The sequence below is a fragment of the Pristis pectinata genome, chromosome 2 (genome assembly GCF_009764475.1).
Source record: "Pristis pectinata isolate sPriPec2 chromosome 2, sPriPec2.1.pri, whole genome shotgun sequence".
Classification (NCBI taxonomy): domain Eukaryota; kingdom Metazoa; phylum Chordata; class Chondrichthyes; order Rhinopristiformes; family Pristidae; genus Pristis; species Pristis pectinata.
The window spans coordinates 114846543-114868164 of record NC_067406.1 but is presented as its reverse complement, the minus strand read 5'-3'; the positions used below and the strand labels follow the sequence as shown (position 1 = coordinate 114868164).

The 21622-nt window shown below is 38.4% G+C and overlaps 1 protein-coding gene across 5 annotated transcripts in view; it reads left to right on the top strand.

Moving 5' to 3' along the window:
- fbxw7 (F-box and WD repeat domain containing 7) overlaps positions 1 to 21622 on the top strand; it is a 235794-nt gene that overhangs the window by 95468 nt on the left and 118704 nt on the right. For all 5 annotated transcript variants that reach the window (XM_052010116.1, XM_052010115.1, XM_052010111.1 and 2 more), the window contains exon 2: positions 11898 to 12392. In XM_052010116.1, the coding sequence (XP_051866076.1) occupies positions 11967 to 12392 (426 nt within the window). In that variant the 5' untranslated portion in view covers positions 11898 to 11966. The remainder of the gene's footprint in view (positions 1 to 11897; positions 12393 to 21622) is intronic.

Below are 21622 nucleotides of genomic sequence, written 5' to 3'. Positions count from 1 at the left end.
AGTAATCTGCTCCTATCTAGATGATGATTTCATCATCAGCTGTTAGACTGTGTGAAAATTCTTTGAAGTCGATATGTTGGCAGTTAGGTCTTCAATTAGTTTTAGACTGCATGGACTACTGATGGGAAACTTTTACTAGCCTATAGATTGCATGAATGCTCTCACCACAAAATACATGACAGCTTCCTTTTAGAATGTGATGCAACTGCTGTCCATCTCAGCTTGGCTTTTGGTATTCTCTGGCCTTGAGTAGGCACTGATGTGAGCTGAGGATTGTCCAACATACTGTAAAAGCACTGCAGTTGTACAGTTCTGGATTTTACAATACCTTTAAATTTAGAGACTGGATGGAAGTCTGTTTTACAGGGGATATTTAGAAATAAACAATGTCCTCAACTTCGCAATATTTTTTCTTATCATAGATATGTAAAGATGAGAGAAGCATTGACTTTTAGAGTACTTGTAAATTTTGAAGTTTAATTTATATCTGATTGAACTGTATTTTCCATTAATCACCAATCGAAGTGAGCATAATACACACCAGGTACCTCAATGTGCCTTTGACAATGTATCATCAGACTCTTTATATTTTAACTTGTAGAACTTTGCAAAACCATTTTAATTCCAGGTTAGAAAATACATTTATTGCTCTTGCAGTCTAAGGATGCATAATTTATATTGTTGAGTTCCATTTGACCAAATCCCCATTTTTGCTTTCCACCTCCTTCACCTTCTGTCTTGCTGCCCATAGTTGTTCCATTGCTGTTTTCCTCTTCCCATAACCAAAAATGAATTTTCATTAGTAGTAGTAAGGCTTCAGATGGATTGTCAATTTGTGTGCAAGTTGTGAGCCAAAGTATATGCTGATCCCACAGCAAAACAGTCTCCTCCAGAAATTCTTGCTCCTCTTTTCCCTGTAAAAGTTGCCACCTCAACATACAGTGGCATGCAAAAGTTTGGCCACCCCTGGTCAAAATTTCTGTTACTGTGAATAGCTAAGTGAGTAAAAGATGACCTGATTTCCAAAAGGCATAAAGTTAAAGATGACACATTTCTTTTAATATTTTAAGCAAGATTACTTTTTTTATTTCCATCTTTTACAGTTTCAAAATAACAAAAAAGGAAAAGGGCCCAAAGCAAAAGTTTGGGCACCCTGCATGGTCAGTACTTAGTAACACCCCCTTTGGCAAGTATCACAGCTCGTAAACACTTTCTGTAGCCAGCTAAGAGTCTTTCAATTCTTGTTTGGGCGATTTTCGCCCATTCTTCCTTGCAAAAGGCTTCTAGTTCTGTGAGATTCTTGGGCCGTCTTGCATGCACTGCTCTTTTGAGGTCCATCCACAGATTTTCGATGATATTTAGGTCGGGGAACTGTGAGGGCCATGGCAAAACCTTCCGCTTGTGCCTCTTGAGGTAGTCCATTGCGAATTTTGAGGTGTGTTTAGGATCGTTATCCTGTTGTAGAAGGCATCCTCTTTTCATCTTCAGCTTTTTTTTTACAGATGATGTGATGTTTACTTCCAGAATTTGCTGATATTTCATTGAATTCATTCTTCCCTCTACCAGTGAAATGTTCCCTGTGCCACTGGCTGCAACACAAGCCCAAAGCATGATCGATCCACCCCGTGCTTAACAGTTGGAGAGGTGTTCTTTTCATGAAATTCTGCACCCTTTTTTCTCCAAACTTTCTTGCATCCTCACCACAAAATTCAGCATCAGAAGTTTGCAAAGGAACATGTAAACAAGCCTGATGTATTTTGGAAACAAGTCCTGTGGACTGATGAAGTTAAAATAGAACTTTTTGGCCACAATGAGCAAAGGTATGTTTCCACCTTCATTTAGAAAATATAGTCTAGAACTTGAAACTAGATCTTGTGGAGATGAAAGTACCATGCAGTAATCAAAATTTATTTCAGTGTAATTAATGGTGGTAAACATGGTATTTGAATACCCCACATTTAGAATAGTTCAAGTTCTAAGACTGAATTTACACCTTGGATAAATAATTATTCTAGCAAAAGTTTAGCTTTATCCAAATATGGATTACATGTGGTGTCTTTATTATAAACTTCGGAGCAAATTAACAAGCTCTTAATTAATAGATAACAGATTTGTTTCCTGATACCAAACTAAATTATATCTTTAATCCTAAACTGAAACATTTATAACCCATAGACCACAGTTGTGTTGCCCACTGATGCAGTCGTATGCTTTGCATTGCTCCTATAACTTTGTCACACTTTCCCCCCTCAAATTTCAGGTTATCTGATTGTTGGATTTTTTTTTTCTTTAACTGTTAATATTTTGGATCAAAGTTTTCCGTTTGATTGCCATACCTGAGCTTCAGTAACTAGAAATGCAAAGCTATTAACCCATAACCCATTTAAGCATGCACATGCATCCTTGGAAACAGTGGTTTTAAATCATAATACAATACAGTACATAAGGAGATTATTTTGCCCATTGAATGCCTGCAGCTGTTTCAAAGAGCTATCCAGTTAGTCTGACTTACTTTTCCTATATCTCTGTAATTGTTGGTCTTACAGATATTTATTGAATCTTGTAGATATTTATTGAATCAGACAGTGCAATGCAAATACTAACCATTCATCTAAAAAAAAGACATGTCACAGCTGTTTTTGTCATTTGTCTTCAAACTGTTCCTCCTTATTTTTGATCCTTCTGCCATTGGAATCTTCATTTATTCACTCTGTCCAAATCCTTGATAATTTTAGTACCTCTATATCTCTTCTGGCTTTGAAGAAAACAACTGCACTTTCTCTGGTCTATCAATTTAACTGTCATCCCAAGTCCCTGGAAGAATTCTAATAAGTCTCTTCTTTTCTCTCTCCAAAGTCTTGAAGTCATTTCTGAATTATGGTCCCAAAATTGCATATGATACTTTAATTTGAGCTGAACTAATCTTTTATTAGATTTTAGCACAGCTTCCTGCGCTTCACTTTTAAAGGGTTTTATGTTACATTAATTCCTTTGATTTGAAGCCTTCAAAGTTTTGTGCACAAGCACCCATGAGGTCTTTCTGCCCTTGAATGTATTTTAAAAAATACCATGATTTTTGTCATTGTTTCTCCTCATTCTTCCTTCTAAATGCATTATTTCATCCATCGTGCATTGAATTTCATCAGCCCAATGCCCATTCTTTCCACCATCCTGACAATATACTTCTTTCTTGTTGTTCACCACTCTCCAAAATGTTATCATCTGCAATTCTCAAAATTGTGGCCTGAGACCCTAGTCCATGTTTTTTAAGTATATCAAAAAATGTTGTCCTTGTGCTGAACCATCAGGAATACCATTATGCACTTCTCTCCAGTCCAAAAGACAGCTGAATGTCACAACTGTTTTCTAACCCTTATACAGTTTTGATTCCTTACTGTTATCAGGGCTTCATTTTGCTAACATTGCTATCATATATTTTATATATATGTATATGATATATATTGAAACTGATATTCATAACAGGTTTTGCATTGGTCTCATCAACTCTCTATTACCCATTTAAAATAAACTGAAATCAGATTAGTCAAGCATGATTTGCCTTCAACAAATCTGTGCTGGCTTTTTTATCTAAGTGACTTCATTTTATCCCAGCTTATTATTTCTGGGTACTTTCCTATTACTGAATGCTTTCTCTCCTTTTCCGATATAACATTTTGCAAGACTGAAAGATTCTGTTCACTCCTTTGGGTAGGATTGGAATATTATAACCGGCACCTTCACAATTTCTTGGAGCTTAGGATATGCCCCATCAGTACTTGGTGATTTCATCAACAGCCTTTCTAACTTCCTCTTTATTGGGTTTATCAAATCCAGCACCAGGCAACCTTTCAGTTTGCCACTAATTTAACAGTATTTTCCTGGTAAACAGTTCTAAGTACTCCTCAAGTGCCTTGCCCATACCTACTAATCCACCAGCATATCTCCATTTTGGTTCTTAATTGCCTCAATAGCTTCTATGACAACCCTTTTGCTGTTAATGTGCCTTTAAAAGTCTGTTGGATTAACTTGGACTAGCCACTTATTTACCCGTGTTCTGCCTTTTTGTCTTCCTTTTCATTTTTCACTTATCTCTTGGTTTTGGTTGCCCTTGCTTCCCTCCCTTGAAGGAATGTTATATATATAATCCAAGGGAAAGTCTATCTCAGCTGAAAGTAGAATATATGTACGAAACATATATTGCACCCAAAATGGAGAAACCCAATAGATACAGCAGTATTTTTGATGTTTAATTTTTATTTCTTCAATCTACATATCACACAGTCTGGAGGATGTTGTGAGTCATCTCAATTCACAGAATCGGTTGGAGGGAGAGCTGAGGGAGCAGGGATGGCCAGGCATTCTACTAGACATTGATTTAGTGTTCAAAATTTGAACTTGAGGCACCATTTCCCATAACTGCCTACACCTTCTAACTGAAAGGCAGATACCCTACAACTATCCCAAAGGCTTGTTTCCCAGTTTATTCGTTATCAATTAATAACGTTCTTAATAACAAGTGAGGAGATTGCTGGGGTTTTGACAAAGATCTTTGTGTCCTCACTAGCAACAGATGAGATCCCAGAGGACTGGAGAGTAGCAAATATTGTGCCTTTGTTCATGAAGGGAAATAGGGATAATCCAGATAATCTTAGGCCAGTGACCCTCAAGTCAGTGAGCTATTGAAGAGGATACTGAGGGATAGGATTTATACACATTTGGAAAGGCATAGCCTGCTCAGACAGTCAGCATGGCTTTGTGCGGAGCAGGTCATGCCTTACAAACTTGAATGAGTTTTTTGAGAAGGTAACAAAGGAGTTTGTTGAGGGTAAGGCAGTGGGCGTTATCTATGTGGACTTTAGTAAGGCATTTGACAAGGTCCTTCATGGTAGGTTGATTCAGAAGATAAAGATGCATGGAATCCAGGGTAAATTGTATATTTGGATTCGGAACTAGCTTGCCCACAGAAGACAGAGAGTAGGGGTGGAGGATTGTTATTCTGGCTGGAGGTCCATGACGAGTGGTGTTCCACAATGATTGGTGCTGGGACCTCTGTTTGTGATATATTTCATTGATTTGGATGAAAATGTAGATGGGTGGATTAACAAGTTTGTGGATAACACCAAGATTGGTGGAGTTGTGGACAGTGTAAAGGACTATCAAAGAATACAGTGGGATATAGATCAGTCACAGATATGGGCAGAAAAGTGGTAGATGGAGTTTAATCTGGGCAAGTGTGAGGTGTTGTGCTTTGGGAGGTCAAATGAAAGGAGTAAGTATACAGTTAATGGTAGGCCCCTTAATAGCATGGAGGTACAGAGGGAGCTTGTGGTCCAAGTCCGTGTTTCACTAAAAGTGGCTAAGCAAGTGGATAAGGTGGTAAAGAAGGCGTATGGCATGCTTGCCTTCATTGGTAGAGGTGTTGAGTTTTAGAGTAAGGAAGTCATGCTGCAGCTATATGAAACTTTAGTCAGACCACACTTGGAGTATTGCGTGCAGTTTCGGTCGCCCCATTATAGGAAGGATGTGGAGAGGGTGCAGAAGGGGTTTGCCAAAATGCTGCCTGGATTAGAGGGTATGAGCTATGAGGAAAGTTTGGACAAACTTGGGTTGTTCTCCCTAGAACGTCAGAGGCTGAGGGGAGACCTGATAGAGGTTTTTAAAATTATGAGAGGCATAGATAGGGTAGACAGTCAGAATCTTTTCCCCAAGGTAGAAATGTCAAACACCAGAGGACATGCTTTTAAGGTTAGAGGGGAAAGTTTAAAGGTGACGTGAGGGGCAAGTTTTTTTACACAGAGTGGTAGGTGCCTGGAATAGGTTACTAGGGGGTAGTAGTGGAAGCAGGCAGTTTGGTGGCGTTTAAAAAGCTTTTAGATAGACACATGAATATGAAGGGAATGGAGGGATAAAGATGATACACATTAGGAGGACATTTAGTATAAATTGGCATCATGATCAGCACAACATTGTGGGCTGAATGGCCTGTCCCGTGCTGTACTGTTCTAAGTGCTAGAATTTCTCCTTCAATTTAAACTGCTACAGAGAATTTTAATTTTTGCCCAAATTTTGACTTGTGTGGAAAATTACTATGTCTCTTTTTCAGATTGTATCTTGAATGAAATTTCTTTGGAGCCTGCCTTGATCAGTTAACCCACATGGCATTTGGCTGTTCAAAACTTTTTAAATATTGTGGGTTCCTTAATAATTGATAGGCAATGCCCAGAGAACAATATTTGGAAGTGTGATACCTGCTTGAAACTCATTTGACTAGTTTTGCCTGTTTAAATAAAAAGATCTCTCCTCTCCCAACGCTAACAACTAAGCATGAGCAGGTAGTTATAGATCCATGTGAAGAAGCACGAGCTGGTAAGTATTTTGTATCACCTTGCAGCTACAAGAGAAAAATTGTTCTTGATGTAATGGCTGGCACATCCAATCCACTGGATTGGCTCCAGGTTAGGTTTGTTGTCTTTTGCAGCATACAGTTGCAGTTCAGAATATTGCAATTAACTTTGTAGATGTGCCTGCAAGCCTTCCTTCTGGTACATTCAATTCCTTCTGGTACATTCAATTCTATCTCCATGTTGGAGTTGCAATATAATTGAGAAGATTTGTTTCAAAGCACTGAATACTAGAAGCTGCTATGTCTCTCAGGCTTCTGAAAAGTTTTTGGTCCTGAGTCATTCTATGTGACATGAAATACAGCATATGCTCTGGGATTCTAAAGATTGTCTTGGATCTTTTATGGATCTTCTTTTAGAAAATGAGTTGCTGCCATGTACTTTTCTTTTCAGCCTTTTTGTTTTTGAGAATTTGTAATTTGATCTGGTATTTCCTTTCTACCCCATGTACAGTATATAACCAGCACAGTTGGGTTTATGTCTCATGGTCAGGTTCACCACAGGAATCCCCCATCGTACTCAACCTAATGCATCATGTCTTTGGGTTAACAAACAGCAATGAGCTTGTGGCCAATTGATCAACTTTTCGTAGTGTTGAAGAAGCAGCACAGGTTAAGCACATTTCAGCATTTGCTTATTTTGCTTCATATAATGGCATTAAGTTCAGGTCAAACACAGTCCCGCTTTCCTTGCACTCAGTCAACCAAGAAAATATTTGTATTTTCGGACCAAGAAATGATTTAACACAGGCTGTTCTTCTGGAATTGTTAATGGCAGCATAGAAAGCATAAATGCACTGTTTTCACCTCATTTATCACCCTCTGCCCCATTTCTCAGGATATCTATGCCAATCATTGCATCCAGTAATTTCAAAAAGTAATTTCTAAAGGATGATCTGAGTACATTGAATAACTGATGACTTCCAAGTCCTTGTCTTTACAGGCTTTGTTCGTCCCGTTTCTTTTACATAAGGAGCTGCAAGTGTATCTCCTTGTGTCAACAGCCAGTCCAGTGCCACCAAAGTATACATTCCTAGCCTTAGTCTGTTGGTTTTATCTTGGTATTTTGAGATCTCAACTTCCTGAGTGCTTATAATAATGAGTTATATGTGCTCCCTTGTAGCTGAGATTCTGTAAAGAACAATCACTATGTCCTTCACGCTGTTCAGCTCTTCTCTGAATTGCATCCTGCCCATTGAAATGCCGAAGTCAGAGATGTGTGGGGTGTCAATACCAGTGCACTTAACTTCTTGCTCCTCTGTAAGCACTGTAATGTTGAGCTGAGGGACTTTAAGACGTTGGTAATACACAATCTAATTTTTGAAAATTTCAGCACTCTTTTGGGATTTATTCTGTTCTGTCTATTTTCCACATTAATTTTCAAAATGTAAATTAACTAATATCTACTTTTGTTCCCTGCAGCTGATCCTTTCCATTGAAATACATGGGCCCACTGTTCTCATGCAATTTCTAAGGTTCAACAGGCAGATTGAAAGTGGTAAATATGGGGAGTTGTCACAAGTTTGCACTCTGCCATTGAACCCTGTGAGGAGGTCAACTTCGAATGTCATAGAAGACCATTCTCCAAGACTGGGACATGTATCTTTGCACCGGTATCCCAAACATGACAGTGCTTAAACCAAGAATTAACACTATTTCTGCTCAGAATTGCTGGCATTTCCCAGCAATTTAGTGCCTGATAAATACAGCTCCCTTCCTCAGCATACCAACCACATCCCTCTCCTACCCACCCCCCCCCCCCTCCACCACCCTCTCCCTGCGTGGGACCCTAAATAAAAAATATTCAACAATAATTGTATCCACTGAGTAATGCATGCTTTACAAATCTACATTAAGCTAAGGAATCATCCCAAGCATTTTGCTGAACATCATTTTGTTCAAAACCCAGTCAAGATATTTTAATCCTTCAGCTAACCGTAATCATTCTGTTTATGGTAGATTTCCTAAAAATGAAATTCACAATGTAAAATGAGAAACATGCATTTGTATATTGCCTGTCATGACACTGGGGAATCAAAAAGTGCTTTATAGTCAGCATTTTGGAAGTGTGAGGTTTTCTATTTTGGAGAGTAAATTGTGCCCATAATCTCAATGTTAACATTATCTTTTCCTTTTAATATAGAGAATTATAGAAATTTTGAAAGTTTTTTTGTGACGATTTTGATTTTTTTTTTACAGAATTACGATGTGAATGGTCCTGTTTTCTGCTGCTATTTATTACTATATTTTTATTTCTATGTCTCAAGTATCTAAGGGGCTAAATTTCACTGCAATCCCTCTTTCCTTAAAACAAACATACCATGTTCTTCAAGCAGCTAATTCAAAAACAAAACAGCATTTCTAGCAGTACTAAATGGACATTTAATATCTTATACTGGGTGTATTGAGATTTGTTTTCTGGCTGCAATAACTTATAAAAACTGCTGCATTGATAAATATTTCATAGGACACAAATGAGGTTTTAGTTGTGATATGATAACCTGTCAGTGTGCTTATGAAATGCATGCTGGGTAGATACTGTTCATCAAATGCACACTGGGTTAGATGCAGTTAGAATGCATTAGATCACCAATGAAGCAGCTAGTATTAAACGCCTAGGGAATTTCTGGTTGCTATCTGTGTTCCCAGTGAAGAGCTTGCAAAGATTAAGAAAAATATGTCTGATGATCCTTTTTTATACTCACTCTGTATTGCATAACTCTTAGTGGCTACAGGAAAGGGTAGCTGGCTGATTAGTCATTATTATTGATTGGAGTATGCAGGTAACCTCAGTGAAAATGCACCATGCATGGAACTTTAACACTGTATGGTTGGAAAGCATGTTCATTCACAGTTGTTTAAGCCTGGAGCTGGCTGTGGTTTAAACTGGCCAATAACGTAATATGCAGTTTCCCTAAAAAATTCAGTTATATCCCATAATGTGCAGTTTCCTCAGTTGATTCTGTCTCATTTGCAATTTGTTTTAGACATTGTTCACTAGAGTCAGGAAAGAGGAATTGCAGTGAAATTTAGCTCCTTAGATACTTGAGACATAGAAATTCCTCATGATGTTTGAAGGGAAAGATACAATGCAAAAGCATATCATTCACAAATATTTCTAAAAATGCTACTTGAATCTTTTGAGATACACAGGATATATATATGGAAGCACCAGTCTGTCCCCTTCTGAGTCTTTCCGAGGAGCATTTGTGTAATTGGTTGAAAAAGTATAAAAATAATCATATACTGCATTACGGCATTATTGTGAATGATTTACTAATGTGTGACATTCATGGCTGGAAATATTGATAGAGTTTATCAATATATTTGGAATTATTTGCAACCTGAGAGCACTTAATTAGCATAACTAATGTCAAATAATACAACTTGCACAAAATGCTGTATTTTGTGGCAGTTGATATGATTCTAAACGAAACTTAAAATATAATCAGAAGGAAAGAAATAAGAAAATATTTAATTTATATATCTAACAGTATAGTTTTCTTTCTGAATAACAAGGTTGCTATTGAGCAATAACTTCACTTTTCTTATCCTATATTTAATTGGACTCATCCCCAAGTAGATCACAATTGTGATTTTAGACTGTCTTTACCCGGCCACCTATTAACATTTGTAAACTAGCTTGTTAATAAAGCATGAACTTACCACAAAATCAGTGTGCTGTTAATCATTGACAGAAGTTAATTACGTTGACTTTTTCCATGTGGGCAGGACAAATTCTAAAACCATAATTTATGCTGGAATTTTAATGTCAACTTGTATGAAAGGCATTCAGTTAATAAGTCCTTGATTTTGTACTCAATGAAACAGAGCTTCTCGGATACGTAAATTTTGCATCCTGATGACTGTAGTTTTTAACCTAATAAGTAGTTTCTTTCACTGGGCTTTGGGAGATGAATGTTAAGTGCTGCAAGCTGTGTGCAAGACTTACTTTTGTGATTATTGTAAGGGATATTTGATTGGGATAAATACAATAAACTTTGAATCCTTATTCTTGCTGTTCAAGATTCACTTATCATAATTATTAATGTGTTTGTAAGTGACACTGTGTAGCAGATTTCAAAAATTGTACCTGCAGTGTTTACTCGAGGCTCTTTCAAGGGCACGAGGTATTAGTCGATTTGTATTCACAAATTGTCTCATGTAAGTGAATGTTTTTAATTCTATGTAATGGTGGGAATTGAATTGATTTATCACACAAGTTGGAAATGTCATCAATTGTATTGAAGGACAGAGAAAGAAAAATTACATTCTGATGCACTGTTTTGATTATTTTCAAAAAGCTAGTTCCTCCAGTCCAGTAGAGTAGTAATTGTATAAGATCCATGTAAACTGGGAAGTTCTAAATGGGTGAGCAATACTAGTGCTATAATTGGCCAGAGTGTCCTGAGGTTTGGGAATGAAAAGTTGGCCTGCCTACCACTTACTTGTTAAGCCAAGAAGCCCGCTGGAAATGCTTCCGGGAATGCCTGGGGAAGACAGGATCAGGTGTGACCTTACCTCAGCCAGTACTCAGTCTTCCATTTCCACCTTGAACTCTAGTCCACTTGGTGAGATACAGGAGAGCAACCACTGTTGCTGTTTGAAGATAAAGGATTAGCAAGATTGTAGAGATGAAAGGAAAAATTGGCAATAAGAATAAAACTTGGCATTTTGGCCATTAAATTTAGCCTGTTCTCTTTGAGCACTTGTGTTTTGAATGTGTCATAAAAAGGTTTTGTGTAATTTTTTTTAATACAGGAAGTTATTTCCATAATACTTTTATCTTTGTTGAGTATATAATTTAAGGCAAGTGAGCTAACTCTGGCAATTAAGTTATTTCTAATAAACAATTATTTTGTCGCATGGAGACATGAGACTGCAGTTGCTGGAATCTGGATCAACAAGCAATCTGCTGGAGGAACTGTGGGTGGAGCAGCGTCCTTGGGGTGGGGAGGGGGGAAAGGAATTGTTGATGTTTCAGAAAAACTGATTTTACTTTGCAGATAGCTAGCTGCTCAGTATCCAGACTCCATTTCCATCTTCCTTATTTTCTGGTTGAATTTTCTCAGTACAGAGTCTTCCATGCATCTAAAATGTTTTGAAATAAAAACAGAAAATGTTGGAAACACTGAGTCAGCAATATGAATGAAGAGGAATTAATTTTTCATCTGCTGAGTATTTCCAGTATTTTCTGCTTTGATTTAAAACTTCTAGCATCCACAGTAATTTAATTTCACCATGTTCAATTTAATTTTATCTTTATCCCTGTGTGCTGTATTGTTGAATTATCTTGAACCATAACTAATGACCAAACACATTTTGTAAAATTATCAGAACAAAATTTACATATACTGCACTTCTTGGTATTCAAAGTTTTCAAATATTTAAGTATCAATTAAAAAATATTTGGTGTCTTTGTTGAAAATTTTTGGCGATCTAATATTGGAATATAAAGTAACTTTCTCTAATTTAGTCTCATCTCTTTGGTTCTCAGGCTGCAACAACCTGTACACGATCCACCAATCTAGCAAAAATTCAGGAAGTAGCAAGCTGGCTGTTGGACATGAACCAGGAATTGCTGTCTGGGGGCAGCAAGAGGCATCGAACTGGAGGGTCCCTCCGAGGTAATGCCTCATTAAGTCATGGAGAGGAAGACCAAATGAATAGAGTCGTAGAGGTACAAGAGGGGAACTGTATAAGGAATGCTGATGGCAATGGAGCTGAGGCATGTAGCAGCACCAGTGAAGAGGCTCCTGCCACTGCAACTGATGAAGAAGAAAACAACAACCAAATCACAACAGAGATCAAAGAAGGGAACAAAGAAGAAGAACAAGATGATGAAGAGGAAATGGACCAAGACAGTGATGATTTTGAACAATCTGATGATAGTAGTAGAGAAGAATCTTGCACAAATGGAAATGATGTAACTGATCAAAATTATAAAGATGTTGTCACACAGCAATCACTGGCTCTCTTAACAAAGAATCACGTAAGTAAGAATTAGTGGCTGTAAAGTGTTGAATTCAACATATAAGAATGCCTTATAGTAATATAGATTTATAGTATAATGCAATTCTTTGAAATATTAATAACTGCCTGTTATATGAATGCGCAAGTTATAAATGTATTGCAAATAAGCATCAAGGGTGTAACAGTGAACTTGATGGTATTTATATGCTAATATATTACAGAACTATTGACAAAGGGAAAAGTATTTAGGTATACCTGTTTTAACAGATCCCCTTTAAAGTAGTTTCACAATGCATCTATTTACAAGTTTTATTACTTATAATGCATTTGAAGTAGAGCATTAAATCTTAATGCACAATTTAATGAATTTAGTGTGCAGCAGTGTAAATGGTTTTATAATTTATCTTGCTTTTGTGTTCTGCATTGTAGAATCAAAACATTAGAATTTAGCATTGCCAAATATCCTGATGGCTAAGATTCTTAATCAACTTAAAAGCATAATAAACAGGGGTAGAAATGTGCCATATGGCCCCCTCAACCCTGCTCCACTTTTCGCTAAGGTGATGGCTGAGCTGATCTTTGGCCTCAGCTCCATTTTCCTGCCCAATTCCCATAATCTTAGATTTTTGCATTATAGTGGAATCAATCAATCTCAGCCAGTATCTGCAGCTCACTGGGGTACAGAATTCCAAAAATTCACAACTCTGAAAGAAGAAATCTATTCTCACCTGAGTCATAAATGGCCAAGAATTTTCCCTCTGCCTGCACTTTCTAGACAAACCCACTGCACTTACCCTATCTAAGGTCACTCAGTATCTTGTGTTTCAATGAGATTACCACTCATTCTTGTAAACTTCAGTGTGTAGGCCAGTTCTTTCTTTTTAGTCTGTATTCCTCATCTACTGAGTCGTTGCTGCACTACCTGAATGGCAAATGTATCCTTAAATAAGGAAACCAGAACAATACAGAGCGCTCCAGGTGTGGTATTACTCAAACCCTGTGCAGTGACAATAACATTACCTTAGTAATGATAGGCCATAGATCTGAAACGTTAACTCAGTGTCTCCATCTGCAGATGTTACCTGTCCCACTGCATGAATCCGGGAACTTCTGTTTTATTTCAGACTTCCTTACTCTTGTAAATGCCAAAGTTCAAATACGCTTTCTTATTACTTGCTATAGCTGCATGCTAACAATGTATTTCTTGCATGACAGCTCTCTGAATACCACTTAGTTATTAATATAATTGAGGACCCAATACTGATTTTGCCTCACTTTACTGGTTACGTTTTATGGCTCATTTATTCCCCACTCTATTCTAATATATTGTCCTCAAACTCATGAAACCGTAACTTGTGTAGGAACCTTTCATTGAGCAATTTATTGAATGTCCTTTAGAAAGGCAAATGCACTATATCCGCTGGCTTAATTTGACCCACCATGCAAGTTGCATCTTCAAAGAAATTCAGTGACACAGTAGCATAGCTGGTATAGCTCCAGTGACCTGGATTTGACCCTGACCTCAGATGCTGTCTGTGTGGAGTTTGTATGTTGTTCTTGTGACTCTGTGGGTTTCCTTCAGGTACTGTGGTTTCCTCCCACATCCCAAAAACATGTGGCTTGGTAACTTAATTGGCTCTGTATATTACACTACTGTGTGGATGATGGGTAGAATTTGGGGGTGGGGAAGAATAAAATGGGTTAGGATGGGATTAATGTAAATGGGTGCTTGATGGTTGGCATGGACTCAGTGGGCCAAAGGGACTGCTTCTGTGCTTTATTTCATTATGACTTTGTGACTATAAATATAATAAATTAGTTAAACCCTAATTCGCTTTCACAAAGCCATATTGATTCTGTCTAATTGTGTTGTGTTCTTCTAAGTGGTCTTTTATCACTTCCCTAAGAATTGATTCCATCATTTTTCTAATTTCTAATAGCTGAGTACTCTGTCATTCCCTGTATTGTATGTCTTTCCTTTCTTAGATAGCAGTGTCATACTTGCTGTTTTTCCTATCTGGTGGGAGCTTTCCAGAATTAAGGGAATTTTGGAAGATGCTCACAGCCAAAGTATCCACTAACTTTTTTAGAACTGAGCGAATTAACACTGGTTTGGGGATATATATGAAATGTATTCATTAAATAAAGCTGACATATAGACAACTCACATTACTTAAATCTAGCTAAACTTTCGTGCTATATAGCGTAGCAACCCTCTAACATTTCACCAATCTCAAGATTATGTACAAGTTTCTAAGGTGTAAAATCTTCAAATAGCCATCTTCTTTCTCATTGGCTGCTCAGTGGCATCATCTAATGTTAAGTTATTGATTGTTATCTCACTCCACTTTCAATAAATTCTTTGATTACGTCAAATTTACTTCATCTCTTAGGGTTTCTTGGGCCAGTGACAATCTTTTCAGTTTTCAGTTTCTTAGTGGTTTTTCCAAGTCTGTTATTTTCTCTTGATGTTCATATCACCATTAGGCCTCTTAACCTTTTAATTCTTTGCTTTATTATTGCTTCTGATTTTAAATGGTCTCCCTAATTTCCACCACCCTAAATCTTCACATTCAACAAATAAGGAGAGCAGGATATGCCAGGAGTAGCACTAAGTGTACCTGAAAATGAAATGCCAACCTGGCAAAGCTGCTATACAGGATTACTTGTGTGCTAGGCAGAAAACACAGCATGCAGTAGACATGGCAAGGCACTTCCACAACCAATGAATCAGACCAAAGGTCAACAGACCTACCACATCTAGCTGTGAATGGTGGTGCATAATTAAACAACTAATGGCCAGAGGAGATTGCTAAAATATCTCCATCTTTCATGGTGGCAGGGCCTAGCACATGAGTAGTAAAGACAAGGGTGAAGCACATGCAACTAAATGCTTGACTTAAAGTACCACATAAATGATCCAATTCACCTTCCTTCTGATATCCTCATATTCAAGGAAAGCAATCTTCAGCCAATTTGACTCACTCCACCAGATACCAAGAAATGTCTGGATGCAGAGGAAGCAGCACCCTGACAGGATGTTATACTGAAAACCTGCACTCCAGAGCTGGCCATGCCTCCAGAGACACTGGTATCGACCTGGCCATAAAAAGCAGGAATTATCCAATGTGGCTTCTCTTGATCATCGAAAATGTTGTCACCAACACAGTTCTCAAGCAACACTTACCAATAATCTGCTCACTGATGCCAGGATCAAACAGCTCCAGACCTCATTATGCCTTTGCTCCAAGCATCAAGGAGAAAACATTCCAATTTTTAGAGTAATACCTTGCATGTAGGAAGATAGTTGTGGTTGATTGGAAGTCAATCATACCAGCCCCTGGACATTAGTGTAGGTGTTCCTCAGGCCAGTGGCCATGGCTCAGCCAGCTTCACCTGTTCCATAAATTACCTTCCATCATCTTAATTCAGAAGTGGGGATGGTCACTGATTGCACAATTCTATTTGCAACACCTCAGGAAATGAAACAGTGCATCCCTGCAAACAGCAAGGCTCCATATCATTTCAGCCATGGGCTGATAATCGTCAAGCAACACTCATGCTACAGAAATACCAAGTAGTGGCCATCTCAGCCAGAGAGAGTTTAAACACCAACCCTTGACGTTCAATGACACCACCATTTCCAAAGCGACACCACCAATATTGAAGGTCAGTCTTGACCAGAAACACAACTGAACAAGCCACATAAATACCATGGTTACCAGAGCGGGTCAGAGGCTGAATTTCCTGTAGCAACAGTCTCACCTCCCTGAAGCCTCAAATTTTAGCAGTTTTATTGGATCAGAAATTTGGCTTCATCTTGGTTTGTTTGTCTCAAATAACATCAGTTAATCGCTGAGCTTGGATAACTAAACACATCCCAGCCAAATCAAACATGTCTTTTGTATAGCCTGCTTATTAAATTGGAGTGTTGCAGGTGGCAAATAGCTAATTATGAATGGTAGCTTTGACAGGAAACATACATTATCTACAGGGCACACATCAGGAGTACAATGAAATATTCTGGATCAGCACAGCTCCAGTAGTTGAGATATACAACACTGTCCAGGACAAAGCAGTCCAGTTAATTGGCATGAACCACCACACTAAAAGTTAATTCCTTCTGCAGTTATTCCAACAACATCTTTCAAGCCTATAGCCCTACCACCAAGTAGGTAAAAAAAAGACAACAGGTGCATGAGAGAAGAGAAATGGAAATGCAAGGAATGATGTTGCCTGACTTGGAGCATAACCTACTGTTCCTTCATCAGCACTGGGTCTAAATCATAGAACTCCCAACTCATCGTCATTGTGGGAATCCATCACCAGAAGAATTGCAGCTGTTCAAGTAGGTGGCTCACCACTGTCTTCTCAAGGGCACTTTGGCATAGGCAATAAATACTAGCTTTTGCTAATGTTATCTGCATCCAGTTAAATGAATATAATACATCTTAACTGTTGAGTATAAACCCTTTCAAGTTCTCTCATACCTTGGGGAGAAGAGGGTTGAAGTCACAGGAACAAAGTTTCAGATGTGGGGTACAACATGCAGCCATTACTGTATTTCATTTTCAATGTACTATGTGCAAATCTACATAAAGATGAGATTCCCTTTGCTTGCAATAGCTGAAGCAAGTTTGTGAGTGGAATATTTCATGGCTGAACTTCATTTTAAGAAGCACCCAGTGTGAAGGTGAAACATTATCTATCATAATGTTTTGTCAGTGTTTCTTTTGTGTGGTTCTGATATTAACCAATAGTTCAGTATACCCTAAGAGAAGGGGTGTGCTCAAAATGTTAACTAATTTACTTGGTTATTTTGCAAATAACTGCACTTGTCCCCTGATATAGTCACATAGACACATAGCATAGGAACAGAATTTTTGGTCCACTGAGTCCGCACCGACCATCAAGCACCCATTTAAATTAATTCTACACTGATCCTATTTTATTCTTCCCTCATTCTCACCAACACTAAGGGAAAGTTACAATGATCAATGAACTAACCAACCTACACATATTAGGAAAACTCAGATTTAGAATAATGTATAGATTTATTTAAAAAACTTACTTATTTGGTAAAAATTTCTAGTAATATTTGGGAATGTGAGCGCAGAATTATTACAATATGGTTTAAGTCTATTACTAGTTTCTTTTTTTTAAATTTCACCCACCTCATATCTGATGTGCCATGCAGTGTTTTACAGATCTGTGTTATAAACTGTAGCTTTTCAGCCAACTGTTCAAATGTTCAGGTAAATGATTTACATTAGCAGCTGAAAAGAACTGCAATAGGCAGTCTAATTTACCTTCCAATGATGAATGACAATACCAACAATCATGGCAGAACCAAGAGGAGTTTAAAACCTTCACTCTTTCCTCAGCTGTATCTCTATTTTACTTTCCCAATTAATTTTAGCTCTCAGGTACATGCCATGTCTTCTCTAATCATGGCCTCCAATGTAGCATCTGCATGTATTTGAAACTGGAATATGGGCAAGGCAAATGCTTTTCGTAAAACCATTTTTGTCCTCTTCTTTTCTCTGGAAATACCAGTGTACTTGATTACATTTTAATAAGCATTGCCACTTAGCTCTTGAGGCTATTGCAGATCCAGTCTGTACATTTTTCAACGAAGCTCACTTTTAATGAACAAGATAAGGCATGACATTGCAAATCCATCCCAATTGCAAGCAAGCTCAGACAAATTGTAACAGTGTAATAGTATCTTCTAACTTACTCTATAAATTAGCACTTGCACTATCTTTTTTATGATCAACCTTACAACTTACTCTCCTGAATTATTTCCCATAATCATGGACCACATTACATAGAACACAGCACAGGACAGGCCCTTCAGCCCACGGTGTTGTGCCAAACTAATTAAACCAATGACTCCTAATTAATCTAATTCCTCCTCCCCACACATTGACCATATCCCTCCCTTCTCTGCATATTTGTGTGCCTAACTAAGAGTCTCTTAAATGCTCCTATGCTATCCGCCTCTACCAGCACCCCTAGCAGTGCATTCCAGGCTCCCACCACACTCTGTGTATGAAAACTTGCCTCACACATCTCCTTTGTACTTTCTCCCTCTCACCTTTAATACATGCCCTCTAGTAGCAGATGTCTCAGTTCTGGGAAGAAGATACTGGCTGTCTAATCTATCTATGCCTCACATAATTTCATATACTTCTATCAAATCTTCCCTCAGCCTCCGCCGCTCTAGAGAAAACAGTCCCGGCTTGTCCAACCTCTCCTCATAGCACATGTCCTCCAAACCAGGCAGCATCCTCGTAAACCTCCTGTGCACCATCTCCAAAGCTTCCACATCCTTCCGATAATGAGGCGAGTAGAATTGAACACGATACTGTGTGTCCCAATACTAAGTGTGGCCTGACCAGAGTTTTATAAAGCTGTAACATAAGTTCCTGGCTCTTGAACTCAGTGCCTCAACTAATGAAGGCAATCATGCCATATGCCTTCTTTACCACCCTATCAACCCGTGTGGCCACTTTTAGGGATCCATGTATCTGGACCCCAAGTTCCCTCTGTTCCTCAATGCTGTTAAGGATCTTGCCATTAACTGTATATTCTCCCTTTATGTTGGATGTCCCAATGTGTAGAAACCTTGACCAGATTAAGCTCCATCTGCTACTTCTCTGCCCATATCGACAACTGATCACGCTGTATCCTTTGGCAATCTTCTATGCGATCCACAACACCACCAATCTGCGTCATCTGGAAACTTACTCACTCACCCACCCTACCACATTTTCATCCAAATCATATACACTTATGACAAACAACAGAGGTCCCAGTACAGTCCCTGCAGAACACCACTTGTGAAAGACCTCCTTCCAGAATAAGACCCATCCACCACTATCCTCTGTCTTCTATGGGCAAGCCAATTTTGGATCCTGTCAGCCAAGTCACCATGGATCCCATCAGCCAAGTCACCATGGATCCCAAGCATCCTAATTTTCTGGATGAGCCTACCATGCAGAACTTTGTCGAATGCCTTAATAAAATCCATGTAGACAACATCCACTGCTCTATCTTCATCAATTACCTTCATCACCTCCTTGAAAAACACAATCAGATTAGTGACACATGACCTACCTCGCACAAAGCCATGTTGATTGTCCCTAATTAGACCATGCTTCTCCAAATGCTCATAAATCCTATCCCTAAGAATCCTCTCCATTAGATGCCCACCACTGATGTAAGACTCACTGGTCTATAATTTCCAGGATTATCCCTATTTCCCTTCTTGAACAAAACAAACAACATTAGCTATCTGCCAGTCCTTCGGAATCACACATGTGGCTAGAGAGGACACAAAGGTCTTGGTCATTGGCCCAGCAATCTCATCTCTCGCCTTTCTCAATAATCTGAGGTATATCCCACCTGGCCCTGGGGACTTATCCACCTTAATGTTTTTCAAGAGACCTAACGCTACCTCTTTCCTAATCTTGAAATGCCCTAGCGTCTTAGCATGCTCCACTCTGATCTCACTATCCTTCATCCTTCTCTTTGGTAAATATCAACACAAAGTATTCATTTAGGATCTCACCCACATTCTCCACCTCTAAAAACAAGTTCCCTCTTTTATCCTTGAGTGGTCCTACTCTCTCCCAAGCTATCCTCTTGCTCTTGATGTGTGTGTAGAATGCCTTGAGATTCTCTTTAATCCTACTGTCCTTAAACAACCTCCACATGTCAGATGTGAATTTGCCCAAAAACAACTCTTCCCAATTAACTCTCCCTAGCTCCTGTCTGATTACCTTATAATTTGTACTCCCCCAATTTAATACTTTCCTACAAGGTCCACTCGTATCCTTATTCATAGCTATCTTAAAGCTTATAGAGTTGTGATCACTGTTTCCCAAGTGTTCACCAACTGAAAGGTCAGTCACCTGGCCAGGCTCATTCCCCAGTACAAGATCCGGTATAGCCTCCCCTCTAGTTGGACTATCCACATACTGCTTCAAGAAACCCTCTTGGACACACCTATCAAATTCTACCCCATCTAAACCTTTTGCACTAAGGAATTTCCAATCTATGTTGGCGAAGTTGAAGTCACCCACAATGATAATCCCTGTTGTTTGTTTTTGCTCCTTTCTCATAATCTGCCTACATATCTGCTCCTCAGTGTCTCTATGGCTATTTGGGGGTCTATAGTATAAACCCATCAGAGTGATGGCACCATTCTACATAGACTCATTCGATGAGCCCTCCATTTCTTCCCCTCTGAGCGCAGCAGTGATCTTGTCCCTGACTAGTAATGCAACCCCTTCCCCTCTTTTACCACCCTCCCTAGCTCTTCTAAAACATCAAAACCCTGGAACATTAGGTAGCCAGTCCTGTCCCCCTCTCAACCAGGTCTCTGTAATTGCTACAGCATCGTAGTTCCAACATTCAATAAAGTTATAAATGTAAATGTCAGAAATTATTACATTGGTTCTATATCCATGTCCCATTACTGTTGTAGCATCTTGTATTGCTGACAGCACTAAACAAATCTTGTCAGAATCTTTAACTTTACGTGATGTCATCAACTAAAATTCTTAATTTTATAAACACTTAATGTGTTTGAATTTCTGTTACAGTGATTGCAACTCTTGTCTGTTCCATTTATGATCTCTTGAAAACTGAACTTTATAAATGATTTGCCTCAGAACATGCCTTGCACATTTCAAGTTGTAATGGAGTAAAGTTTCCATGAGCATTGCTCACATTCTTCTTTTTAGTTGTGGTCTTCAATAGAATTTGATTTTAAGGGTGGGGAGAGGTGGTGTGGATTTTTGGAAACATTTCTGAAATATTTCCTAATTCCAGCTGTTGCAGGCAGAACAAAATAGATGTCAGTGTTCAAATTAGCCTCTTAAGGTACTAGGACAATTAAAGCAGAAAATAATTTTCTGTGTATTTCACTTTAAAAGCCTGTTTCAGTCCAGCCTGATTTAAACTGTAACCACATTGGTAAATTTAAACTATAGATTAAAACAAATTGTGGTGGTCATGAGTTTAGAAGTCATTTGTATCCAAGCCTGGGTCTGATTGAATAGTTTGTTTTGCACGTGTAACTAGAAATTGAATTATAGTGTATTTTTAAACAAAGATCTTATTTTCCTTCTTGAGTATAATTTTCTGCTGTACATGCTGCACATAATCCCACAGCCATGAAGCTAATATATGATCACTCTGTTCTTGCTGGTCTGAATCTGCACAATAAGAAGTTATTGA